Source organism: Grus americana, chromosome 3 (assembly GCF_028858705.1).
Source record: "Grus americana isolate bGruAme1 chromosome 3, bGruAme1.mat, whole genome shotgun sequence".
NCBI lineage: Eukaryota > Metazoa > Chordata > Aves > Gruiformes > Gruidae > Grus > Grus americana.
Genome location: NC_072854.1, coordinates 112,674,773 through 112,702,517, shown reverse-complemented (window position 1 = coordinate 112,702,517; position 27,745 = coordinate 112,674,773). Strand labels below are relative to the sequence as shown.

General features: G+C 44.6%; 1 protein-coding gene across 2 annotated transcripts in view; it reads left to right on the top strand.

Moving 5' to 3' along the window:
• ABHD12 (abhydrolase domain containing 12, lysophospholipase) overlaps positions 1–27,529 on the top strand; it is a 49,906-nt gene extending 22,377 nt beyond the window's left edge. For both annotated transcript variants that reach the window (XM_054819094.1, XM_054819095.1), the window contains 11 exons: positions 2,467–2,572; positions 4,975–5,094; positions 7,934–7,964; positions 19,571–19,616; positions 20,923–21,052; positions 22,580–22,617; positions 22,810–22,889; positions 23,707–23,789; positions 24,528–24,606; positions 24,897–25,024; positions 25,523–27,529. In XM_054819094.1, coding sequence (XP_054675069.1) covers positions 2,467–2,572; positions 4,975–5,094; positions 7,934–7,964; positions 19,571–19,616; positions 20,923–21,052; positions 22,580–22,617; positions 22,810–22,889; positions 23,707–23,789; positions 24,528–24,606; positions 24,897–25,024; positions 25,523–25,562 — 881 coding nt within the window. In that variant the 3' untranslated portion in view covers positions 25,563–27,529. The remainder of the gene's footprint in view (positions 1–2,466; positions 2,573–4,974; positions 5,095–7,933; positions 7,965–19,570; positions 19,617–20,922; positions 21,053–22,579; positions 22,618–22,809; positions 22,890–23,706; positions 23,790–24,527; positions 24,607–24,896; positions 25,025–25,522) is intronic.
• The last annotated feature ends 216 nt before the right edge of the window (positions 27,530–27,745 follow it).

Below are 27,745 nucleotides of genomic sequence, written 5' to 3'. Positions count from 1 at the left end.
ATACTCCTATGAAAAACTATTTGTCTTAATACAAAGCACATTCTAGCACACTTATTAGAAGGACATTGGCATGTTTGAGTAATTCTTCTCCACTGGAGAATGACATTTATCCTTCAGAGTGGTGGTGTAGGGTTTGTCCTGTCATATAGTTTTTTTAACCTTCTGAGTATAAATCACTACTCCTTGGCCATCTTTTTCTCCTCTTTTTGTGTAGTTTGGGATTTGCTTCCAAAACAGTAGCACGGAGCTTCAGGAGAAAGTGTTTCCATTTGTTTCTCGAGATAGCTAAAGATGAATTGATGGCTGTGCTCCCACTGTTTGCAAACAAACCAATGTCGGGATTTGTTCTTGTGGACAGTCTTTTATTCCAGGTTATGAGATACATGGGCAGATGGGTAAAGATTTCAAGCTGTCTCCACTGGAAGTCTTCAGAAAACTGAGATTTCTAGAAACATAAATACAGAGTAGATGAGATTTAGTGTATCAATATGATTAATAAATTGTGATTTTTGTCATGTGATGTGTTGTGATACGAAATAGCTCTGAAACATGTCACTAAAAAAACCCCAAACCCCTTGTTGTGCTAAATCTCCATGTGATATATGCCTATATGATGATGAGAACAGTCTGTTTATGTGTATAGAATAGATGGACCATCCTAGTGATAGATGCCATACATAAAAAATGCCTGTACTTCTGCATTTTTCTCTTGCTTTGAGGTAGATTCTTACTTGGCCCCCATCACTACCAGTGGTATGTTCCTGTTCGTACCTTTGTAATACAAAATCTGGCAACGAAGTTGTAACAGATTTGGCAAATGGGAAAATCAATGCACAGAGAAGTTGATTAATTTTCCCAGAACACTGCTAGAAATGACTTGTGTGCCTGTCCAGATCTCAAATGCAGAACTTACTGTCCTCTTAGAGGATCCGCCACCCTTGTGAGAGTGTCGCTGAGTTCTGCGGTGACAGTGCAGTGACCCAATGGGTCTCTGGTGGCGTGCGTGCTTTGTCTGGGGAGTCTTCCACATGCTTTTGCAAAAGAGCAAATGCAGCCTTGCACAGGTATAGATTTGCAGTCTAAGGGGCCAGATTTGTGAGGTTAATGTTTGCTGTTGTCTGCCTTGGTTTTCATGTTTGCGGAATGTTTAGTGATTTTTTTTTTTTTTTTTTTTTTTTGTGGGAGTATGTGAAGTGAGATTTGACTGTCACCATTATCAGTGCTTCTTTGTAAATAGCACAAAAAGTTTGGTATGTTAATTGTTATGCCACTAAATGTCAAGCAGACAGACTTCCTGGTTCTGCTGGAGTTTATGGGGAAAAGCCTGAATCACTGGGAGAAGAGAGTCCTTAAAACTGCTTGATGCTGTCAGGAGATTTCTATAGTGTCTCTCTTGGTATTGGGTGTGTCAGAGGCTGCCTAGAGAGGCCATACTTCATTGGTGATGAAAAGAAAGCACTTAGACTAAGCACTTCCCCTCATTTAGTACATTGCACAGTGTCCATAACATGTAGCTTGTTACAAGCAATGGAAAACAAAATGCTGAAAATGTTTGATGTTTGACTTTCCTGATGTTGCTCATGTTTGAATTATTGAATATAACAAGCAACAAACAACTGTATGTTGTATAAGTTGGGGAACATAAAACACTTGGAAGAGTGAATTGAGGTGTAATGATTTTGTTTTCTGGGATCTCTTCCTGAAGAGATGAAGTTCCCAGCCTAACATGATCTCTTTTAAATGCTGAAGTGTCTGGGAGATATGGCAATTATTTGATAGTCTTTGGAGAGTGGGCTAACAAACTGCATATCCTCCTCAAAGGCTCAGGAGGACAGTGTTTAACACAATTTATCTTACTCTTACAGAAAAAGAGTAATGTGGCATCTGCTACTGTAATGCAGTATCTTCTTTAGATTGTTGTGTTATAGAGGCTGAAACCACACGTCATCCTGAAATGCATCACAGCTCTGGGATGCACCCTTTATCCCAGGGAGTTTGTCCCATCGGTGACTTCCATTACAGCTACAATGCAAACAGTAAAAGGATTTCCAAATCAGCTAACCCACCCCATTGACGCAGCACAAGCGACTGTCTTGTGTGTGGGAGATTTACAAAGCAGACTGGGCGAAGACGGTTAAATGTGTGTCACAGAAAGATTTGTCTGTCTCCCCCACGTCTTGATTTCAGCCTGCTCCCTGTTTTTTTGATGGTTGCTTGTGTCTTCTTACCTTGCTCTCTTTGATGTTCATATTTTAGTCACAGCTGTAGCCAGTTCATCCTTTCACACAAAATGAATAAGGTCTTCTCAGCACAGTGGACCAATTTGTACAACTCTCTAGTGCCTTGGTAAACCAGTTTTGTAAGAAAAAAAAAAAGGTAAAAATTAAAAGACTTTGTATTTTTTTCCTTTTGTTTTTTTAATTATTATTTTTTTCTTTTCTTTTTTTTTTTTTTTTTGTATTTCAGTGAGGGTCCCATATTTCATTGACTTGAAAAGACCACAGGATCAAGGTTTAAACCACACCTGTAACTATTACCTGCAGCCAGAAGAGGATGTAACCATCGGAGTCTGGTAAGGAAACCTGTTCTGTACAGTATGTGCCATGCATCTTTATCCTTATTTTTGTTCTCAGTGTTGCCTATCCAGTATTTTTCCTGTGCATGTGACAACCATTGCCTGCTCTGATTTGTGGATGTTTGTCTTTTCCTCTGCCAAGTGACTGAGTTCATGTTGAAAAGTATGCAAATCTCTGGAGCTTGTCTGAACTCAGATCAGTAATGCATGAAACACAATTGGACAACCTCTACGTTCAGAGAGATTTCATAGTTTGGAATCATAAGGGTTACAGGTTTGCATTGCTACAAAGATCATGCCTCCATATCAGATGAGACCCAAGGAGTTATAAGTTTTGTCAATTGCTGTTCATATTTTGTTTTGCAAAATAAATGTGGGGGAAGATAGGAAAACAGGATCAAAGTGTTCAGAGTAGGAGGAAGAATATTGTGTGTATAAAACATATGTAAGGTTTGGAGAGTGGGTGAGAGCGGAACACGCAGTTTACTCTCTTAACAAAACAAGTGATAGTGTTAGAGCTCACTTGTCATTCCTTCCTTGTGAAGAAGATTTTCTGGGCCCAAGCAAGGGCAATTCACTTTAGCTCCTTGTTACCCAGGATCAGCTCAGATGACTGGTTCTCTGAAAAGGCCTGCTTTCAGTACTTCCTGTATTATTATGCCAGCTCAAACCAGCTTCTGCATCTATTCCATCGTGATTGCTTTCCTGTGGCTTTGAAAATTCTGGTGTTGAGACATGACAGAAAGTTCCTGCTAGCTTTGAGGAAAAAGAAGTGCCTGTAGTTTGAGTATGTATGCAAGAGCAACAAACACCTGAAAAAAAGGCTAGACAGCATGTCAGGTGTGGAGGGAAGGGGGCTGTTCCTTAATACAGCCAGTGATGTTAGATCTGTAAGCTCTAGGATTTGGGGTTTTCAGTCATGTGTGTGTAACTTGTATGTGTCCACTAATGCAGCAGAGATTTTTCTCTTCACTTGAGGGTATATGACCTTTTGAATGGGACAGGGGTATCCTGCTGCATAAAGGTGGTTCCTTCCCTTTACGTGAATTTTGCTGAAAGACATCTTTAGAAACTGGAAGTTCAATCTTTCCAGGGTAAGCTGATAAATAATGGTTTGTATCTTCATTTGGACAATTAAAATTCTACCTGCCAAGCTGTTGAATAAGCTTAGATTGCAGTATTGAGATTTTTATTTTATTTTGTTTTTATTACAAGTATACTGTGTATCTTTACTAAAAGAGAACTTCCAGCTTGTGGTGGCAATTCAGAGTCCGTGTCATTTGTCTTGATGCTATGAGAGAGGTTTTCACAGAAGTTTGGAGCCTTTAATGCCAGTGTAAGGTCTTGTGTTCGGTATATTTCTGAAACAAAGTCATCAGCCTGCTTCGTTCATAAGCTTGCAAAAGTCTTGAGGTAGAACAGTTAGAGAAGTTGTGAGTCCTACAGTTATTGGAGCTTTTTTCCTCCTCCAGAACTCAATGTCTACTGGCTGCATGCATGCAAGTAGATTTTTCACATTGTTTCCCCCTGTGTTGGTTTGTTGTCTGAGCTTTACATCTGGGAGGAAGGAGTTTGCCTTTCTTCCAAGGAGAAAGGCATGTGAGTACTGAAGTTACTTCTGACAGCTGTAAGCTAGCTCCCTTTTCAACAATTTGAGATGGTTGTGGGCATGTACTCACTTTCTGTGTTTGTCTTCTAGTGTTGTTATCCCATTTAAATACCTGCCTTCTCTTTGGTCTCTCATTCCTCTTTCCATTCCACCAGTGTTGAATTCTTTCTAACAAGCTGCCTAGCTATATTCTCTACAGAAGAACTGCTGCAAGTTAAAACATTCCTGGATCATTAGCTTTTCCAGCTAAAACATTATACCTTCAATAACCTGGTGTCTGAAAACAAAATACACGATCTTCTCATCAGACCCTGAGCCCCTCTTTTTCTTCAGATTGACTATGGAGTCGGATATGCCTCTTGCTCACCATTCTTTCCAAAAACAGCTGACTTTGATTATTCTGAATACCTGCTAACCTAGCTGTGCATCTTGTTTATGGTGTACAGGTTTGTTAATTGAAGTAATTAAGTACCATAAAAGCTGAGGAATTGAGATTCTTTCTCCCAAACAGTGGGATGTTCAGTAATTGTGCTTTGGGTTTGCCTGTGAAATTTGATGCCTTGCACAGCCCTGAGTTTTGAAGGCACCGGTGATAGAGGTGAAAAAGTAGAAATAACCCTAGCCACTGCCTTTTAATTTTGGTCATTTGTTGGCTAATTGTGACAGTTTTATGAAGAGTGTGTGTGAGGTATGTAATCCTGAGTTAATGAGTTGATCAGAAAAACTCAAAATTCAAGTGGCAGACACTGAGTAGCAACAGGATAATGTAAATTTTCCCTTCTGTGTACAGGCATACGGTCCCTGCAGCCTTATGGAAGAATGCTCGAGGGAAGGACCAGTTGTGGTTTGAAGATGCTTTGGGTTCCAGCCATCCTGTAATCCTTTACTTGCACGGTAATGCGGGAACAAGGTGAGGCACAAAACAGTGATGGCTTTGTTTCATGCTGTGTTTTCCTAGCTTGCCACAGCTTCAACGCATTGATAAGAAAGATGGGGACAAACTTTTTAGTAGGGCGTGTAGCGATAGGACCAAGGGGTAATGGTTTTAAACTAAAAGAGGATAGATTTAGAGTAGATATAAGGAAGAAAATTTTTATGATGCGGGTGGTGAAACATTGGAACAGGTTGCTCAGAGGTGGTAGATGCCCCATCCCTGGAAACATTCAAGGTCAGGCTGGACAGTGCTCTGAGCAACCTCATCTAGTTGAAGATGTCCCTGCTCATTGCAGGGAGGGTGAACTACATCACCTTTTAAAGGTCCCTTCCAACCCAAACTATTTTATGATTCTATGATTGAAACCAAAATAAAAGCAGTTTGGTGCTTCTCCTTTCTTTTAAAAGGAAAGCATGTTTTAAGAAATGATGCTTCCCCATTTATTGAATGTGGGAATAGATTTAATGCAGTTATCAGAGATACCTGATATTGTAGCTTACCTTGTATCCTCTGCTAGAAGCCAGGAGTCTGTGACACTTACTAGATGAAGTAGGGAGAAGTACTTCTTTTCAGTATAGTGGTCTATGAATCAAGACATGGGATAGTGTTAGTGCTTCTGTATACGTGATTTACTTGCTTTAAATAAATTTTCCAGTTCCTTTTGTGAGCTTATTTTAGTAGTTAATGCATTCTGAGGAAAGAAAATCAGAAGGAAAGAGGAAGGTAATGTGCTGGTCTTGTTTGATTATTCCGTACACACAGGACATTTGTCTGGAACAGGAGCATTTCTAAAATTTGTAATTTTATAGTTGACCACGTGTATCAGCTAAAGAAGTAGGCTGGTTCTCTATACTTTGTTGGCAGATGCTAAAAACCATTAGTGCAGTGTGAAACTTCCTGGATGTTTCTCAGAATCATGTTCTTACTACCACATCTCCGCATGATACAGTTCTTTAGCTCATTTATTAGAACATGGTCTTTTTCCTTACTAATATGCATCTTACAAAGGGTATCAGCCCCTACCTGAGTTTTGAGTGCCAGTGCATGTTCTTTTGAAGCTGATGTCTGCTCGTAGATACTCTGCCAGAGCAGAAACATTGCAGAAGTACAAGTTCCATGATGTAAAGCGAAGACACTCTGTTTTAACTGTGCTGGTAGTGAAGGTTCACTAGCCTTTACATTGCAGGAACATTGCCCCTTTTCACCTAAATTCTTGTCTTAGCAGTGTTCTTTTTTGGTATAAGGGTATGGTGTGGAACATGTTTGCTGTGAGCCAGGAAATGTTACGAGCAGATGGGTCTTTGGAAACTGACCTTGTCTTCTTGTGCTGATGTATTACAAGGTTTAATCAAATTGTTCCATTATTTTTCAAATACTGCTTTGCTTGTTTTCTTGCCTTTATTGGATGTAGCAAATGATACTAATGGAAGCTGTTCTGCAGCTTAATGGTGGTAATTTGGGACCAGTATCTCTTATGCGCATATTGATTAGATTTACTTCTTGGATCCCCCAAGTGCTACTGAGATAAAGTACCGAGCTATGGATCGATTACATATTTCACATTTTGCTTTACTCTGTGTTTTGGAGAAGCTGGAGGTGTATTGGCTGCCATTTCAGCTTTAATATATATTGCTGTGTTTCTACACTGCATATTCAGTCTCTTGTCAAAGGGCTGCATTATTGATGCAGGCTGCATTAACCATAAGTAAAAGGCACTGCCTTGGCTTTCTGGTTTGCCTGAGTGGTCTGGAGCAGAGGCAAAAATGTTATGTTTACTTGATCCCCATAAAAAAAATTCCTCTGTTGCACTTTGAGGAATGCCTGAAAAGACACCAATGTGTGCACATCAAGGATGACTTTTCAAGCAAGTGTGTCTTCTTCAGACTTGTATGATTCAAAATGACTTACAAGCAACCCCTTGCATTTTGCTCTGAGTGTTTTTGGCTGCATTAGGTATTTTGTAGTGCAGTTGGAGCTGACAGCTTTTGGCTGGTAAGTGCATGTGTTCTTAGAGGGAGGTCTGGAAAGTGGCATTTTGGTTTAGAGGCTGCACTGACCAAACCAGTCATAGTGTAAATGTTTTGGAGTTTTCATATGAGTACAGGAGTAAATCTACTCTTACATCAATACTAGACTAAAGTTTGAGTGTGGATTAGCCATGTCATGGTGTGGATATATTTTAAAGCATGTACTGGCACATTCACTCTCCTTTCCATTTTATTGTCTAGATTTCAATTTATGAAAAAAGCATTAAAGCAGATTCTTCCCCCAGACTTATTTATAGTGTTTGACTCTAGTTTTCTCTGCTCAGTCTTTTGCACATGTCCTTTCTATCCCTGTGTTTGGAGCCAGGTGAGAAAATCCAAGAGCCAGCTGCTTGGGTTAACATGGTGAGTTCTACTGAGAGCATCACCCCTTGGAGAGCAGGGGTTACTGGCTGGGGGCAGCACTGGTGGCAGGAGCACAGGGTCTGCAAAGCCAACAGGGACAGGCTGTTTTGGATGTATTACAGACTTTGGAAAAGGCGGATAGGAGGGTGGGTTAAAAAGTTTGTCTTGTCTTGCTGTGAGAAGAGATTTTTAGGGAGAAGTTGACTTCAAAACTATGTCCTGCATAGCTCAGCAAAGTCTTGCTGTCTCCTTGAAGCCTGTGACAAAGTAGTTACGGTCTTTCTTATGTTTGGCATGTTTGTGTTGAACTGGAAGCCTGAGGAAATTGGGAAAGTCTGTTTCTGAAAGCTTAAATGTTCACATGTGGTTTTTTTTTGTTTGTTTGGTGTTTTTTTTTTCTCCTCTTCATGAATCACTTTCGGCAGAGGAGGGGATCACCGCGTGGAGCTTTACAAGGTAAGTGGCTGCACGTGTTGTCCAGGCAGTTGCATTGACTCATGAGATGTGCACAGACTTGACAAGACTGCTCATTACAGCCCACTGCCAACAGGCAGATGATAGTCTCCTCTAGATATGAAGCGTGTATGCCAAAGGGGTCTGTAAGCAATGAGCATGCTTCCCCACATTAAAAGATATTTGAAAGACCTTTTATGTGCTGCTGCTAACTGTCAGCTCCAACTGAGCTAACCAGGTTCTTTACCAGCAATACTTTCACAACACAGTTAATAGGAAAAATTAAAAGTTTTATTTAATCACAGCCGTAATTTGATTGATTATACTAGTATACTAATTTAAGGTACCATTTAAGAGTATTCTTTCATATGTTACCAGTCTCTATATACTCACCATCATAGAATAGAATATTTTCATTTGGAAGGGATCTACTATAATCATCTAGTCCAACTGCCTGACGACTTCAGGGCTGACCAAAAGTTAAAACATGTTAAGGTCATTGTCCAAATGCCTCTTAAACACTGAAAGGCTTGGGGCATCAACTACCTCTCCAGGAAGCCTCTTCCAGTGTTCGACTACCTTCTCGGTAAAGAAACGCTTCCTAATGTCCAGTCTAAACCTCCCCTGGCACAGCTTTGAACCATTCCTATGTGTCCTATCACTGGATCCTGGGGAGAAGAGCTCAGCACCTCCCTCTCCACTTCCCCACCTCAGGAAGCTGTGGAGAGCAATGAGGTTTCCCCTCAGCCTCCTTTTCTCCAAACTAGACAAACCCAGAGTCCTTAGCCACTCCTCGTAGGACACGCCTTCCAGCCCTTCAATCAGCTTTGTTGCCTTCCTCTGAATGCATTTGAGTACCTTCACAGCCTTTTTAGATTGTGGAGCCCAGAACTGCACACAAGGTGAAGCCTCACCAACCCTGAGTACAGCAGGACAATCGCCTCTTTTGACCGGCAGGTGATGCTGTGTTTGATGCACCCCAGGGTGGGGTTTGCTCTCTTGGCTGCCAGGGCACACTGCTGGCTCATACTGAGCCTGCTGCCAACCAGCACCCCCAGATCCCTTTCTGCAGGGCTCCTCTACAGCCACTCATCTCCCAAATTATACTTGTGTACAGCATTATTCCATCCTAGCTGCAGAATCTGGCACTTGGACTTGTTAAATTTCATCCCATTAATCATTGCCCAATGCTCCAATCTATCTAGATCCCTCTGCAAGGCCTCTTGTCCCTCAAGAGAGTCAACAGCACCTCCCAGTTTGGTGTCATCTACAAACTTGCTAATGGTGCATTCAACTCTGGCACCCAGATCATTGATAAATATATTGAACAGCACTGGCCTTAGAATTGAGCCCTGAGGAGCACCGCTGGTGACCGGTCTCCAGCCAAATGCAGCCCCATTCACTACAACCCTTTGAGCTCTGCCCTTCAGCCAGTTCCTCACACAGTGCACCATGTACCTGCTCATCCCACAGCTGGACAACTTGTCCAGAAGGATGCTGTGAGAGACAGCATCAAAAGCCTTACTAAAATCCAGAAAAACTACGTCCACCACCTTCCCTTCATCCACTAGGTAGGAGACCTTATTATAGAAGGGTATCAAATCAGTTAGAACGTTCTCTTTGTGAACCTGTGTTGAGTGTGCCTGATGATTGTATTATTCTTTAAATGCCTTTCAATAGCACCCAGTATGATCTTCTCCATAACTTTTCCAGGAACTGAGATTAGACTAACAGGTCTGCAGTTCCCTGGGTCTTCCCTTACACCCTTTTTGTAGATTGGAATAACATTGGCTAGCTTCCAGTCAGAGGGGACCTCCCCAGACTCTCAAGACCTCTGATAGAGGATCAAGAGGGTTCCTGCCATAACATCTGTGAGCTCCTTCAGTACTCTGGGATGAATCCCATCAGGTTCCATGGACTTGTGAACATTCAGCTGATACAGCTGGTCCCTTACAATTTCAGTGTCCACAAATGGAAAGTCACTGTTCCCACACTCATGTTCTCCAACACAAGGGACTGGGCAGCCCAAGATCTGTTATTATTATTAAAGACTGAGGGGAAAAAAGCATTAAATGCCTCCGCTTTTTCTTCATTCCTGTTAGTCAGATCACCATCTTCATCAAGTATCAGTCCATTGTTTTCTTTAGACCTGCTGTTGCTATTAACATACTTAACAAGAAGGGCTTTTTTTTTTTTTTAATCTGACACAACACTGGCCAATTTCAACTCTAATTGAGCTTTAGCCTTTCATGTCTTCTCTCTGCCTATATGAACCACAGCTCTGTAACCTTCCTGCAAAGCCTGACCTCTCTTCCAGAGATCATACAATTTCTTTTTCCTCTTGAGCTCCAGGAGGAGTTCCCTGTTCAGCCAAGCTGGTCTTCTGCCCTGCTTGCTTGACTTACAACACAGTGGAATTACCTGCTCCTGTGCTTCTAAAAGATGGTTCATAAAGACTGACCAGCACTCATGGATGGACTCCTAAGCCCTCAAAAGCAGATTCCCAGGGTACTCTGCTAAATAGCTCCCTGAGTAGCTTGAAGTTTCCTCTCTTCAAGCCTAGGGTAGCAATTCTGCTGTCCTTTTTTTCTTATTACATTGAAAATTTTAAAACCCTCCATGTTATGATCACTGCAGCCAAGACAGCCACCTACCATCACATCCCCCACGAGTCCTTCTCTATTCACAAATAGCGAGTTTAGGAGGACATCTTTCCTAGTTGGCTCACTGAGTACTTGTGACAAGAAGTCATCTCCTACAAACTTCAAGAATTTCTAAAACCTGCTTGTCACAGCAGTATGGTATTCCCAGTTGATGCCTGGGAAGTTGAAATCTCCCATAAGGACAAGGACTACTGATCCAGAAATTTCTCCTAATTGTCTATAGAATAACTCATCAGTGCTTACATCCTGGCTGTGGTATTGGTAGTAGACACCCACTACAACATCTCCTTTGCTTTCCATCCCCCTAATCATCACCCAGAGGCTTTCAACTACATCATCACTATCTCTAAGGGCTGTGCAATCAAACCTTTCCCTTACATACAGAGTGACACATCCACCTGCCCTGCCCTGCCTATCCCTCCTGAACAGCCTGTAGCCCTCCATCCCAGCACTCCCATTGTGGGACTCATTCCCCCAGGTCTCACTAATACCAATGATATAGTTCCGGGAACCGACCAATGCTTCCAGTTCATCCTGTTTGTTTCTCATACTGTGTGCATTGGCGTATAAGCATTTCAAATATGCTCCTGAGCCCTCCGTGCTCCCAGGAGCAGTGTAAATGTTCCCACTACCATTGCCACCCTCAGGTCATGCCATGCCAACCCTTGGCTTACCTACTGCAGTCCTGTTGGCATCCCCTTCCCCCATCAAGTCTAGTTTAAAGCTCTCTCGATTAGTTCCGCCAGCTTATGCCCAAAGATGCGTTTTCCCCATCGGGACAGGTAGATCCCGTCGGGGCCCCAGCATACCTTGTGTCTTGAAGGCTCTTCAGGGTTTTAAAGCCCAAAGTTTTGGCGAGGGCACCAGCCCTGGAGCCAGGTATTGATATCTTGAGCTCACCTGTTTCTTCCAAAGTCTCTCCCCATTACTGGGAGGACTGAGGAAAACACTACCTATGCTCCTGATTTTTTTAGCATTCTGAAACTTCTTTTGATCGACCTCAGACTTTGTTACAACATCATTAGTGAAAGAATCTATGGATAGTAGTCTGAAGGTTGTACTAAGCTTTTCAGTCTTGGGGTGACATCCCTCATTTGGGCCCCAGAGAGGCAGCAAACTTCCCTGAAAAGAGGGTCTGGTCTGCAAACAGGTGCTTCTGTTCCACGCAGGAAGGAATCACCAATGACCATTAATTCACTGTTGTTTCTTCTCGGCACTGGTCTTAATGCAGGTTTTGTTGCGAGGATGCCATACGTGGTGCCATACGTCACCAACTGCTGGGAAAATGTCTGGATTGAGGCCAGCTCAGATTCCTCACACTCTTCAAACTTTTTAAGGTGACATTTGGTCTTTTAAAATGCCAAAATGTTGGTCCAAACCAGTATAAGCATTCCCGTTGGTCCAAACCAGTATAAGCATTCCCGTTGGTCCATTAGTTGACTGGGGTGACAAAGCTAGTACTTGCCTATTCACTGAATAATTTGTTGCAATAAAACATCTTCAAAGTTGCCGGCGCAGGGTTACTTTATCACTAGTCTGGCAGGCAGGTTCAGCCTGGGTTTCCCCCTTTCCCATGGCACAGCCTGTTTGCATGAGTGATGCCATCTCAAGTGCTGAGGATTTTGTACAAAACCCAATGAATTTCACAGATGTAGCACCATGGTATGTAACGTGAGAACAGGCAACTTCAGCTGCTTTGGGTCTTTAGCCTAATGACTTTTGCCATCATTTATTTTATTAAACTCTCTCTTGGCTGAAATTCTCACACACAATTTCTTGGTCTTGTATCACATGTTTCTAAAAAAAGTCAATTATTTTTACTGGCTCCTTTCAGAGGGATCTGAGTCTGTTTTTTTCCTGTGGATTTAGCTGTCATTCCCTTCTCTTTGTAATTTGTGTTAGAGTGTTGGCACTCATAAGGCTTTATTGAAATGCAGCTCCTTATGCACAATCCCCTGCTGCAAAGTCTTTTTAATTCAGATCGGTTAGAAAATGCTGTTTGGCAACCCCAAGGAGGCAGGTGATATTTCTTTTCCTTTAAGAAAAAGCAATGAGCTAAGTTGCAGAAAGTTGGTTTAGCAGACTGCCACGCATGGTGATCCATTTGGTCATTTTTCTGGGAACCAGCCTATGCTGCAATGCATTTTGTGCTGGCCAAGACAGGCAGAGGAGTTGTTTTGGATTTTGACTGAGCAAGAGTAGCAGTGCTTCAAAATACTCAAAGACTCTGTGTACCTCTGTGTGTTTCTGTGTGTGTACACATACAGAGAACACAGTTCACTGAAAACCAAGTTTTCTGTTCTGGGTCTGGTATTCTTTTACTTCTAAGAACATAGACAAGTTGCTTAGTTTGTCTTTTTCAGCTACTCACCTGTGAACACACACATGGGCTTACCAGAACCATGCCAGAAACTCCAGGTTCATGCTTATTCCAGCCAAATGAAACAGCTTGGATTGCTGTCCTGTTTGCTTGTGCTGCTAGTAGGCTGGAAGCAGCAGGGGAAACCCTCTAGAAGAGGCTCAGAAGGGAAATAATCACTGTAAGAGGTCTCTGTCCTTTCTTTCTGAGTGATTGATTCATGTGAGCAGCTTTTCTCAGCAGCAGCACTGAAGACTGAGACTGTCACTGCTGCACAGTCTGTGAGCAGGAGGTCTCTGAAATGGTTCTTGCCTGAGTCAATGAGTGTTTGAAGACAGGAACCAGGAGCAGGAGCCGTGAGGAAGCCAGCAGGAGGAGCAGCAGCGGAGGCAGTCACCAGATACAAACTCTGCTTTCAAGTGTCCAGTTATTCTGTGCCTAAGCCTGGCTTCCAGATATCACAGTTATCAACATATTCAGGGTCACTGTGTGATTCACATTATTCAAAATTATTCACGCTTGAATAATGCAACTCAAAACCTTTCAAAACTGACAAGAATCCTGTTCTCTTAGCTACCTTAACTGTCAATGACAGACTACCGCAAGCTCTTTCTGCAATTCATACTTGTACGTTGAGGCTTCAGCAGTGAAGTCTTCAGTTATTATTACACTGATGTGCTGGGATAGCGAAGAGCTGATGCAGAGCTTTTTTTGCCCACTGCATGAGGTTACCCAACTTTATAGCAGCACATGAAACAATATGGTATTGTTATAGAGGCATAAGTAATTACTATAAATAAAACATTTGGCATTGTTACACTAAATATCCTGTTAAGGGTCAAAGGAAATGTCTGTTGTTTGCAAAGCCAATTGAAATCTTACTAGCTTCATCTGAGACTTTCTGAACTACTGCTAAGGGGAAAAACAAGAAAGAAAAAGAAAAATACTCTTAAAAAAAAAAAAAGACTAAACCACAAGAGCCTCTTAGTGCAGGGCATGGGATTGGGATGTTCCCAAGGTTGTTGGCTTCAGGCGGGGATGGGGCTTTGAGCAACATGATCTAGTGGAGGGTGTCCCTGCCCATGGCAGGGAGGTTGGAACTAGATAATCTTTAAGGTCCCTTCCAACCCAAACCATTCTGTGATTCTGTGATCAGCTCCTTCACCAGGAAGAGCTGGATGTTGATGGTGGAGGTTCTTCCTTCTCTTGTGTTTCCACTGATAGACCATGCTTTGGCCTTGCTTTGCATGTCTGCTTTCCTTTTGGGAAGTGAGTATTTGGGTGCTGCAGCTGCCCAGTGCCAGGGTAGGAAGGAAGGTGCATGGGCAGCAGAGCCACGCTCTAAAGCAGAGGGTGCTATTAGTGTGGGGCCCTGTATCATGAAGGTTGAGGTGGGCACCTTACAGCTCTGGCAGCTGCAATGGTGGTAGTGACAGTTTCTCCTGCTTTTCCTGCTTGTTCATGTTCCTCCTCGGCCTCATCTCTTTTCCCTGGAAGAGGAAGGCAGTTCTGAAGTGTAAGAGCAGGACAGTGTCCATGGTAGGTGCTTGGAGGTCCTTGGAGGAACGAGTCCCCTGCAAGTGGTTCACCTGTATCTTGGCTTTGAGTTGAATAGGTGCAGGAATGGGAGGCTCCATTGACTTCTTCCTTTGGTAAAGGCATGAGATGACCTTCATCATCTTTATCCCAGCTCTTTGTCCGCGTTCTCTGCTAGGGAGAGGAGAACTGGGCACACTGGCTTGTGCCATGCTGGGCTGGGAGGAGGCAGGCCTTGGTGGTCAGGGGTCCCGAGTGTGGCCTGTCTAGGTTTTAGGTCAGCATGGAGATTGCTGCTGCCTGTGCCTGGGGGTGTCTTGAGAGCATCCTCAATGCTTATTGCTGTGAGAGGGCTGGTGCTTTTGGCAGCTGACCAGGACAAGAGCCAAACAGGTTAGCGTTGCAGCATCTCCTGCTCTACCTCTGGTGCATCTGCTTTGTGTAGCCTTGCAGCTCCTGGCCCCCGGTGGCAAGAGAATTTGGTTGGGGGTGCATCACGCCGTTCCTGTCTCTCTTCAGGAGAACTCCATGCTCTTACCAGGCACGGCTGCTGTCTTGGTGCTTCCTTGCTGCTTTTGGCTGTGCTGAGTGGCAGGATTTTGGGGGTAGGGCTGTGCTTGGGGGTTCAGACACAGATTGGGGTTAAGGAAAGCTGAAGGCTACTCTGTGGTGCTTTTCGACAGGTATGAGATGCAGGTGGTGGCTGGTGCAGGTCAGACCGATGGTCTGAGGAAATAAACGCAGGGGGAGAACAAGGTGCTGAAGGGCCGTTTGCAGAGAGACAAACGGGGAGGGGGGAAAGGTGGATATTGAGGTGTAAGAAAGGCAGAGCTACCATGGGAACAGTGACCTGGGGCAAACAGCGATGCTCTTCTGCTGCAGGGGCCGAGCTCCCAGAGTGAGGTGGGTACCAGCCCTAACAGCACAGGTGCAAAGTTGTTGTGGTTTTACCCCAGCTCGCAGCTGAGCACCACGCAGCCACTTGCCCACTCCCCCCCATTGGGATGGGGGAGAGAATTGGAAGAGTTAAAGTGACAAAACCCGTGAGTTGAGATAAAGACAGTTTAATGGGTAAAGCAAAAGCCACGCACACAAGCAAAGCAAAGCAAGGAATTCATTCACTGCTTCCCGGGGGCAGGCAGGTGTTCAGCCATCCCCAGGACAGCAGGGCTCTGTCATGTGTAACGGTTACTTGGGAAAACAAACGTCATCACTCCGAATGCTGCCACCTCCCAGTCCCTCCTTTTCCCCAAGCTCCTTATAAACTGAGCATGATGTCATCTGGTATGGAATATCCCTTTGGTCAGTTTGGGTCAGCTGTCCTGGCTGTGTCCCCTCCCAACTCCTTGTGCACCCCCAGCCATCCCGCTGGCAGGGCAGTGTGAGAAGCAGAAAAGGCCTTGGCTCTGTGTAAGCGCTGCTCAACAACAACAGGTCCATAGAACAAAAACATCTCTGTATTATCAACGCTGTTTCCAGCACAAATCCAAAACATAGACCCATGCTAGCTATTGTGAAGAAAATTAACCCTCTCAGCTGAAACCAGGACAAAAGTATACATGAGTATAAACATAAAAGAAATCTAGGATGGAGATCAAAAAAGAAAAAAGTTTGAATTGAGAACATTATCAGTTAATTATTTATCAGTAATTAAGCAGATAGAAGTTGAAGGAATAGTTGAATAATAGAGTCTCTAGTGGAACTAGGATACATTTGGCTTTGAAAATGAAACGTTAGTCCTGTGTGCGTGATTGCAATGGATGTGTTAAACTCAGCATATTTTTAAAGAAGAAATAAAGGATGGTAAAAATCTATTTTTAAATGTAACAGCTGCTAACTAAAATAAAAGTGCATCTATTTGTTATTGAGAAGAGATGCCACCAATGCAGCCAACACATAACAAACATGTATAGAAGATAGGTAAACTGTCAACAGGTTAAATAATTTTTAACAGCCTGGAAAAGGCTAGATTATATGTGATAGCAGTAAAATCACATTGTAAAGCTGAAAACCAAACTTTGCAAGAAGGAACTTTGTGTTCTGCTTGACTAGTCAGGGAGTCCAATATGTAAGTGAACATATAAAAAATGGTATATAGTGATTCTGATGGAAACAGCTGTCCTGCAGCACCTAATTTGTTAATATTTTACCTGATTATTCTGCTATTATGTAGGTTGCAGTTGTATTCTGTGGTGGTGTATACACACACACTCACATCTTTCTGTGATGTTGGCATAGTTATTTGCAAGAGCATGTCGAAGAAACAGTAAGTGCATGTTTAATACCTCAGCTGTAAAGGGCCTTTGCCCTGGAAGTGCACACAGTATGGACCTTGTCACCTCCAAGGGAACCCCTTTGAAGGACTTTGAGCCAAAGAAAGAGAAACAGGAATTGCCTGAAGAGACCTGAACAGCAAAAAGCAAAGGAGCTTTGAGTGACTTGGAAGCTGTTGCAGTTGCATCTGCTAATATAAATTCCAAATAACTGTTAGTGGAAAACGGCATTAAAAGAAGGGTCGTGGAATAGCATAACCCTGTGGCTAGTGCCAAGAAACAACGCAACCAGGTGCAGCAAGGGTGAGCGTGATGTAACGTGTTAGTCTTAGGGGGTACCAGCAAGCAGCAGGGCAAACTGTGTGATACATGCATGAAGTTACTGGCTTTCTGTCTTTAGATGACCATTTAGATCCTAGTGGGACAATGGAAATGCTCTCTGTTTCCAGTCAGGCACCAATTGTTTGTGTAAGCTCCAGTTGTACTTGCGTGCATAGTACATGTGCCCTCAAATTGTTGTAAATTGTCTAATTGTTTATAACTCTACCCAATATCTGTATATGTAACCTTTAAGGTTAAAATTGTACTATTCCTTTAGAAGTAACGCTCAGCTTACAGGTGTTATTCCAGTTGTATGCTGCAATAGTCCTGGTACCACTGGGTGTGTTATTTAAAAAATTGCAACAAACACTAACCCAACTGTTAACACTGGAAGTCCAGCTTGTGGTGCGATGAGCCCTGAGGGCGGTGAATGTTGCACACCAAGCAGGTATCTGATCTGCCCCAGTGCTCCACAGTCCAAACCACTGAGCGCTGCTCCTGCCTGTGGTGTCCTACCACTACAGGAGATTTCAACTTGGCTTTGCATCCTGTAGTTGTCATCTTAATAGCAATTTTATCCGTTGTGCAAGCTGCATCACCTGTAAAATCACTGGGCAACTGAGTAATGGCAGTGCATTACAATGAAGAGCTACGCGCTGCCCTCAGACCTGTCCAGGCTATCATGAGGCAAGCTGAAAAGGGTAAACACCTCCGAGAAAATCCATTGCTTGGTCCTGGTGAGAAGCCTTGAGCCACAGGAGGCTTTGCAATATCCTTGCTGGACTCGTGAGCAATAGCCTGCAGTTGGTGGACTGTCAAAAAGGGAAATTGCAGCCTTGTAACCCAGTGCAGATAGTATTACCACTGCTGGTAACACGGCTGAGGCTTGTAAGGCTTCTTCTGACCTTGTTTTGGAGCTCCCTGGAGTACTGTTTTGAGCTTTTTTAGCCATAAAAGCAATTTTCTAACAACCAGGTGGTCACTGGCTAGCTGGTTTTACTTTTGCTGAGCTTCGTATAATTACATGGCATTGCTGTAACCGTAATACAAATGGTAACAATTCCCATACAGGTAGTGTTATAGAGAATATCGCTGTAAGGTTTTTACGTATGAGTTCCAGATACAGTTACTCTGTCAAATGAAACACTGATGACATCCAGCGTAGTGGTACGGTGTAGAGGAGTACAGGCCTGGTATGACAGCAGAGACCTTGGAGGTGGGGACACAGGGGCATTGCAGAGGAGCGCAGGTACAAGCGTGCGTGGAACAGGGCACAGGGTGACCCTGGAGACTCCCAGGCTGTGCACAACCTGCCTGTGGTCAGCTTAAGAGAAGCAGACTTGGGAGCTGGGCAGAAATGGCTTTGGAGGTAACAAAGAGAACATGTCTGATGTATGTTGAACACTCCCCATAAAGTAATTTGGGATGTAACATGGAATCCCAGACCAGTGAAGAGAAAGAAACATCCAGTGCACGTCCAAAATGTATGAAAATTAGCCCCGGATGCGTTCTAGAGGGAAGTGGGAGAAACCATCACCATCGTAGTCCTCCCAGCAAAGGAATTGAGTTGCCAACTTACCTGAATACCCCTCTTTTCTATTTGGTCCTCTTTTTCTCTTTTTTTCTGTACTAATGAGATCTGAACTAGTAACAGTAATTGTTCAGGCTGTTAAGATTTCAATTACACTAGAAATAAAGTGTTGGTTTTACATATGAGATGATTTCCTTTTGCCCATTAGAAGGTTTAGAGTATAGTGTAATACTAAGATTGCTTTTTTTTTAATCATGTATCGTACACAGATCATTAAAGCAACAACACTTTAATATTTTTGTGACTTTTTGTTGATTTTTATCTACCATGGAGCTGTTAGGTTCATACTAAGCAATGGTAGCTTGGAACGCTAGCATTGTTTTTACCAAGGCGCTTTTTCTGAGCAAGTTGATCTAACATCGGATATTTTTACTTGCTTTTAACAGATTTTGTTAGGATTACCATTGGCTGTAACATAAATCTTCATAATAGAGCAATTGCACGTTTTGGATGTATACATTTAAGCCTTCTGAAACCTGAAACAGGCTCCTATATGCTATGCTAACATTTATGCCAATTTGAATAATATAAACGAAGCAGTTGTAGTGTTTCACTGGAAAACTTGAAAGTTTTTGTAGAGGAAACAGTCATAGGATATTTGCAGATATTAAGGGCAAAGCTGTTAAAGGGAGACTCAACATCTAAGCCTGATACAACGTCCAGGAAACAAATGGAGTAAAACCAGTGGGGTGAGATAATTAGTGTTTGAAAAGCTCTGTACCTGCTGCACCAAAAAGCTGAAAGTTGTCACTTTACCATGTCAGGCTGATGATGTTAAAAATTAGATCCCTGCACCTTGGCCTGAGGCAGGAGCATGGCTGCTGTGCAAGTCTGTTATGGGTGTCTCCATGTTTTTCTCCCTCCAGGTTCTCAGCTCCCTCGGGTACCATGTGGTAACGTTTGATTATCGAGGTATGTGGGCTTCTTTTATTATGAAACACTTTTAGATGTCTTTTTCTGTAAAAGCGACAAAGAAGTTGCTCTTTTTTTTAGATCTCAGGGGAGCTGTTGTTTTATAAATGCTTGCTGCCAGCTAATTAGATGTGGTTATTGCTTCTTTTTTTCCTAATGGGTATCCAAAGAACTTCCAGAAATTTTTTTCCAGTGCCTTCCTGTGTAGCATTGCTTCCTGATGTCCAGCTTGGTGGACTCTGGCTCCTAACTGTCCTCATGCACAGGGCTCCTTGATTTGGGAGCTAAGGAGTACAGGGTGACCCAGGCACATATGCTATCACAGCATCCAGTTAAGGCATCCTCCTGGTGTGCATCGGGAAACTAGTAAGCTTGCCTGGATGTAGTTTTGTGGATGTGATCTAATTGACTTTCCTGAGGTCACACAAGGAACTGAACTTGCACTTATTTTTAAAAGCTGTTAGTTGAGAAAAGACATAAAAGTAAATGATTTTTTAACAATTGGTAACATCCTCAGCAGAAGCCATGTCCATTTTGCAGCTCTGTGCCACCAGCAGTCAAGCATCTGCTGCTCTCCCCCCCCCCAATCCCCCTTCTTAGTATTTAAGCCATGGCTGCAGTGTAATGCCACTGGAGATATAGGAAAAAAAATAATCCGTTGCATTTTTATCAAGAAGGCATCTGGGAGAGGTTTATTTGTAGGAGCTTGCCCTGTTTTTCAGTCCTGCTGGCAGCTGCTTCTCTGGCTGCCTATTAGGTATCAGAAGGGATGTGGGATGCTTGCTGCTTAGCATAAGATGTGTAGACATGCTGCAGTAGTGATAGAGCCAAAACAATCAGGAGGGTGGAAAATTGCTTGAGGGCATTGATCGAACAGCACAGACAAACTGACGTTGCAACAGCTTTATGAAACATGCTTGGGTTTTGACCCTAAGCATCCAATCCTTATGCTGTTAGAAACTCCACTTACAAATTGGTTACATGCATGCAAAAGCAGCTAAGGTTTGGGAGCTGGGATGTTGCAGATGTGCAACAATACCTGTGTGTGGTAGTTTTTGAGATCCAGCTCTTGTTTTTGTCATTGACTAAATCCACAAAAACTCCTTGGCAGCCAGCAGTTACCTTGTTTAAATGACTGCGGATCAATCGGAGCTTTCAACCCCAAATTGTAGAGATGCACAGTGAAATAAACAGAAACCGTCCATGTCCCAGGTCCCTTTGCAGTCACAGATGGGCTGCATGGGAGGAGCTGGCTGGCTTTGCTGACCAGTTTGTGCGATTCTCAGAAGGACTATTTGTGTTTCAGGCTGGGGCGATTCAATAGGCAGCCCATCAGAAAGGGGAATGACGTACGACGCCCTTCATGTCTTCGACTGGATAAAAGCAAGAAGCGGAGACAACCCTGTCTATATATGGGGACACTCCTTGGGCACAGGGTAAGCATCTCATCCCAGAGGGACGTAGCAGCTTCTGAAAAACATTAAACACTGACCTTGGATGAAGGCGCTGTTTGCTGTAATCTCCAGGCTGGCTTGGCTTGGAGTCTGTGGCATAATTGCTGCAGAGTAGCTTCCCCTTTGCTCTCTACCGAGTGAGAAGGGCTACAGTGAATGACTATGCAGGAATTGATCTTGAACTTTCATTGCCCAGAGGTTTACACTGGAAAACACACGCTTAGAATAATAGAACGCAGATTTACCAAGGGGAGAGAAAGTGAGACTGCACTGATCTCTTCCTGTGGTGAATCCATGTCTATATGTCCTTCAGAGCAGAACATCAGGCTTCTCTGGTACTCTGAAAGAGTATCTCAGACCAGCCGCATGTGACTTGCCCTTACAAAACGTTTTCCTCCTGTCCTGGCAAACATGTTGTGTATAATTGGTACTTGGGCAGATGCCTGCATGACTATGCTGCTGGCCATCTGTCACATTTATGTGGTCATGCCTGGCACAGAGAAGTTCAAAGTGTCAAGTGCCTTTGCCTGCATGGTTTTAACTTTCCTGCTTCCCCCCTTTTCACTGCTGTCTGGAGGTGGGTCATGTTCAGCAGGCAGCATGTGCTCTTACCCCCTTGATTTGTGGAGGAGCAGAGGGCAAACCTAAGAGTTACTTTTGAGTTGAGCTGTGTGCAGATTAAACTGTTTGAGACCACAGCAGCTTGCCTTGCTGTCCAACAAATGTGCTGCTGGGACAGGGAGGTATTTCAGGATAGTGACTTTTCATTGCTGTGATACTAAACACCCTGCTTTGTTTGAGAGAAGGCAAAGGCTTTTCCTTTGGCTCTTCCTCTAAACTGTTGCCATGTTCAGGATCCCTTTCTGGGTCAGAGCATGCTCGTGACATTTCCCAATGCACTGCAATCCAAGTTGCATGGGACTGTGGTCCCCAGCTGAGTTCCCTGGTGACCATAGCCAGCCTGGAGTTTGAGGTTTTTGAAATATGCTGTGCTTGGAGGATTCAGCAACTTTGGAAAAATCCCTGTCCCATTAGGGACACGCATGGGGGAGACCTTGCTGCTTTCTGACCCAGCTATGTAAACTCCTTGCAGTATCACCATGGGACTCTGTGCTACAGCTGCCTGGAACACAGCACCCCTCTGCCCAAACCCCTGCATTCCCCTCTTTCTTGCTCAGCCCTTGTGATCTGGGGTTAAGAGGCTGTGATACACAGCTGTGGATACGCTGGGAACCCGAGAGCCACCTTAAAGGAGGTCCTTCCAAGTGGCTACATGGTGTGCTGCTTCCTCAGACTTGGTCACTTACCTAAATGCAGGCACTTGATGCCGTTTGAGACAGCTGGGTATGGAAGACCTGTGGGAACCCAAGTCATTGTGGGCTGGCTGCCCAGACCTCAGGCAGTGTGAGGGGTTGAGTTGAGTTGTACCCCTGCCACCTACTACCACTAGAGCCTGGTGCTTTGCAGAGAGCCTGTGCCAGATTAAATGATTGTTGTTGTTCTTTCCAGGGTTGCAACAAATCTAGTGAGGCGCCTCTGTGAGAGAGGTAAGTCTGGTGGGTGGATGCTCTTCCCACCCAGCCCAGGTCCTGCTGGCATCCCAGATTTCTGCATACGTTTGCGGTTGTGACAGGGCTGTCCTTGGCGCACCATGGTGGCAGCTGCTCTCATAAAGCAGACCCTGACCTTCCTGGCTATCTGCACCCCTGCGTTTCAGCACATTGCCTTTGGCTTTTCAGAAACGCCCCCAGATGCCCTGATACTGGAATCTCCATTCACCAACATACGGGAGGAGGCGCGAAGTCACCCCTTTTCTGTGGCAAGTACACAGTGGCTGTCATGCTAGTGGCATGTAATTGTATGCTTAGAAATTAACCTTCAAAAGTGATGTAGCTGAGCTAACCGTATGACTTGTGGGGCAGCAGTGATATGTATAAGTGTCAGGGGTAAAGAGCTGCGCTTAAGGCAGCTCCTGGGAACACTGGTACAATAAGCAGTACCAGAGCCATGCATGGAGCCTGCGTAAAGAAAACAAACTGGCATCAGAAAGGGCAGTTAATGTAGGGAGGGGAAGATAGACTCTGCTCTCAGCAGCAGACAGCCTGTTCTTCTTGTGTTGTAGCTTCTCTGTTGCAGGAGGCTATTTTGTGGGCTGTGAGAAAAGCGATGGCAAAGCTGGGCTTTTCGTGGTCACTGCTACCCTGTCCACGTGGCCCCTTTGAGCTTGTGTAGTTTCCCTGGTGAGTTCACTCTGATGTGGCCATCTCTTCCATCCAGCGTGGCTGCGAGTTGGCTCCGAACTGAGCAGACACCCAGACTGGGTGTTGGATGTGGCTGGGCTGGTGAGATGCTCTGGTATCAAGTTCTCTTCCAGGAAGAGTGTTGCCAGCAGCAGCATGATACTTAGAGACTTTGACCATACAAGCACCCAGAGAGCCTGCTCCTGAGCAGGCTGATAAGATGGGCCTGAAACAGGAAAGGAAAAATAATGCTGGTGGAAACATGGATCATCTCACTCCAGAGAGCATAGCCAGCAGCCAAGGGATTTTACTGGGGTGGCAGTAGCCTGCTCCATTACTGCTGCTTGTATAACTGTCCTGCTGGTGCCTGCCACTAACACACATTTTTCCTCTCAGATATACAGATACTTTCCTGGGTTTGACTGGTTCTTCCTTGACCCCATCACAACAAGTGGAATTAAATTTGCAAATGATGAGAAGTGAGTTCCCTCTTCGCTGGGGTTTCAGCTGTTGCTGCAGTGAGCCATGGCAAGCATCAAGGAGGAGACACATCAGACTGCACTCTCTGCCTTTTTTCTATTTTCTTTCTGTTGTTTTGTTTTGTTGAAGCATTATACTTGCTGAAGGGATTTCAGCTACTCTTGCAGCCCTGAGTGCAACGCAGCTTTGCACTGTGGGTCTCTTCCTTTTTTAATTGTTCTTAATAAGGACAGATGCAACAGAGAGTACAGACTGCTTAGGGATATGCTAATTTGGTCCATGTGATTTATGCTTTTCAAGTGTATGTTACATGTTAAACAGTAGCATTAGGACATTGAAGATTTGGGAAGATTTCACTGCTGTGCATTTGCATAAGCCACCCTGCATGTAATAACATTTGTCTCTGCTGAGCCTTTCATTCAAGAGGCTGAGCATTTGTGAGTTTGGTTTCCAGTACTGAAACCAAACCAGACCTTGGGGGATGATGCTTTGCAGTGGGGTGAGACACTTTTCTCTGGTCTAAGCAGCAAATAGCTTTTACACAGATGCCTTTCATTAGTAAATTTTCTATAGGTCAAATGAATGGTGCCCAGATAATAGTGTTTTCTAGATTTGAACTGCAATTAGTCACCCACAGGACGTTTGTCATTGCAGTTTCCTTGAAAATCCAAGTGTGCTGGTGTTAGAGAGTGATGGGATTGCTCTGAGCCTTTGTGACACTGTTGTCTCTTTTACAGTGTGAAATACATTTCCTGCTCCCTGCTCATCCTTCATGCTGAGGATGACCCGGTGGTACCATTTCATCTGGGAAAGAAGGTACGCATGTGGCTGTACAAACTGATCTGGTGGGAGGAACTGGTGTGGATAGAAGACAGCCCAGCCAGGCAAAAAGTCAGCAATAGGAAGGTGTATGTAGAAATGCATAGCCCAAAGGGACTACAAATTCCATGGTGTTGGCGGTGGCAAACCAATAGTGAAACGGAGCTAGAGCTAGCAAAGCTGGTCAAACCAGGGCCCATAACCCACCCCTGAGAGGAGTGCAGGTTTGGCAGGGGTAGCTAGTTTGGAGTGACACGTGTCCCTCACCTGCCTCCCCTTGGACTCAGCTTTACAACATTGCTGCGACGTCACGGAGTTTCCGAGACTACAAGGTGCAGTTTGTTCCGTTCCACACAGACCTCGGCTACCGGCACAAGTACATCTACAGGAGTCCAGAGCTACCTCGAATACTGCGGTAACAGCCCAGCTCACTGGGGTCTCCTCTGGCCTGGGGAGGGGCTGGGGCCTGGGGCTTTGGGGCACACTGAGAAGTGCCCAGGAGCAAGAGAGATGTGTAACAGGTGCCTGTATTGGGCAGCTCTTCTGAAAGCGCCTTTGGTCTCCAGAGCGGGTGAGATGCTGGGGCTGCTTTAGTACAAAGTCAGAGCACTTCCCCAAAACCTGCTTTGCAGGAAGGTGATGGGGAGCCATAGAAAGCTGGGAGCACTTCGCTCTGGCTCATCTCTGCTGTGAGCTGGATGCTCTGGAGGAGTTGCTTGCAGAGCAGCTACTTCTGCTTGCCTCTTCTAGTGGGAGCCACCGATGGGTGAGAGCAAAGCTCGGCGCTGTTCCCTGTAGCTGCAAGTGCTTGAGCCCTAGTGTTTGCCAGGGGAATGAATGGGAAGACCCGCAGGCTGCAGCATGCACCAGAGTGTAGGAGAGCTGAGTGTCACTGTGTTGTTTCCTTTCTTAGGGAATTCCTGGGAAAATCTGAACATGAGCATCATCACTGAAGACTGGCTGCTTGGCAGCACAGAGATTTTCCTTCCTTTCCTTCCTCTCTCTCCTTTTCCTCCCCGCTCCCTGTGAGTCAGTCTGCCATTCTTCCATCCCTGGCATTAGAGGAGGCCAGGGATTCCTACTCTGGTCCTGATGTGTACCCTTGGCAACTCCAGCTCCTGGCATCAGCATCTGTGATGGTAGAAGAAAGAATTCGTTGGCTTTTTTTTTTTTGACATGGATGGAGGGGTGATAATAGCCCAGGAGCCAGTACCAAACCGTGAAAAATGTAAGCACAACAAAGGCTGGCCAATACAGCGTGGTATCACTGAGGACAGACATTCCTAGGACACGTGTGTCATGACCAAGGGTGTTTCTTTCACTTTTAAACACTGCTGCTGTTTTTGGATCATGTAGAGACTCGTTTGTAGGCGAATGGCTTTTGCCGTGTCTCCATACCACAGTTGTCTTCCTTGAGTTTGAGGTGTTCTCTTTCTAGGAAATACATGTTTTGCCTTTCCTTTTTGCTAAGTGGCTGTAATTACAAATACATGGAAGATCCAGGTGGTGAGAGGTATTTTTATTTAGCTCTTCAGTCACAATGTGTTGCAAGTGTTTGGCTAATTGCACACATGTGGAAATAAAAGATTTTTTTTTGTTCTCCCTTTTCAAACATCTATTTAATGGAAAAGGTTAGTGCCCTTTTATCTTTTCTGTATCCTTTCCCTTCCATACGTCATTTTTTGCTCCCATCCCTGCTATCTTCTGCGGAGGTCCTCCCCTTCTTCACATGCACTTCCTGTTAGGAACTGAAGTGACTTATGTGGATAAATTGCAAACTTGGGAGTTTAAGCCAGAAAGCATGAGATTACTTTTTTGCTTCATCTCCCTCTTCTATGAACAACATGGGCCCAGACTGTGGGAATGGATGTCTTCCATTCTCCCTGCACACACCCAGACAGACATGTGCTTCCTTTGGGTGGGAAGGGCAGGTTTTTTCCCTCAACTACCTTTTTAACTCCTTAGGTCAGGTTTTCCTGTTCCTGGTGGCTGCACTGTTCCTCTGTAGTTAAAAGGAGGCAGTGATATATAGTTCTTAATGCAAAAATAAGAGTCTGGGGTGTCCTCCCCTATCTCTCCCTCCACCTCCCTTCTGTGCTCCTGGCATCCCATCTCAGCCCATCTCATAGCCGTGGTCAGAGCATGTTGTCCAGGAGGCAGAAGTGGAAATGAGCCTCTCCCATGGGGACAGGTTCTGGGGATGTCCTTGTCCTGCTTGGGGCTGGAACAGGGGCTATTTTATGCCACCAACGAGCTCTGCACTGAGAGGGGAGAGTGTCACGTGGTGACTCTGTGGTGTCTGGGTGGGGACCTGGCCCTGCCCCCCCATCGGTCTATATAGACAATACCAGGTGCTGTAGGTGTAGTCACTAGTGCTCAGAGTGAATTGTGCTGCCTGACGGCTCTGTTCAGGGGTGTACAGCATAGTATAAACTGCTCAGCATGCATCCAAGTTATATCTGCAGGCTCATACTAGTTGCAAAGCAGACAGTAGCTTGTTCTTGTACTGAGATTCTTCTGCCATAGTGTGGTTGTCCCTGAGGTTTCTGACCCATGATACTTATAAGCTAACTGTGCCACTTCAATTACGTTTGATGCACTTGTACTTATTGCACTGACAGAAGAGAAACACTTACTTGGCTCTGGAGAGTGATGTGCACATTCCAGCTAATGCCGCTGCTGGCAGCTGGCTTGGGGCAAAGCGCAGCCTGAGCCAGAGGCTAGCAGGCTGGCTGGCTGGCTGCCTCCCTCCCGTGGGACAGAGCTGAGGGTCCAGCATGTGAACTGCTGGTGTTGGTGACGCCAACAGTGCCGTTCCCAGTAGTAGGCCAGTGATATGCTTGGAAATTTAAACTGAAATGTTTATCTAAAAGTGGTGTAGTTTTAATAAAGGCATTGACTGCTGATCATTTCAGCTTCACCCGTTTTACCTGGCAGTTTTTGGGACTTTTTCCCCAGTTGGGCAGGCCAGCAGGATGTGTGGCAGGGCTGCAGTAGGGTTGTGCATGGGAGATGAGCTTGCAGCTGGGGTTGGGCAAGTCTTTGTGGCTGCTGCCAGCTCCGGGTGAGTGGCTCTCCTGGAGCCCAGTGGGGCTGTGCCTGTAAGTCTGGCTGCAGCCGAGGCTCTGCTTCCCCA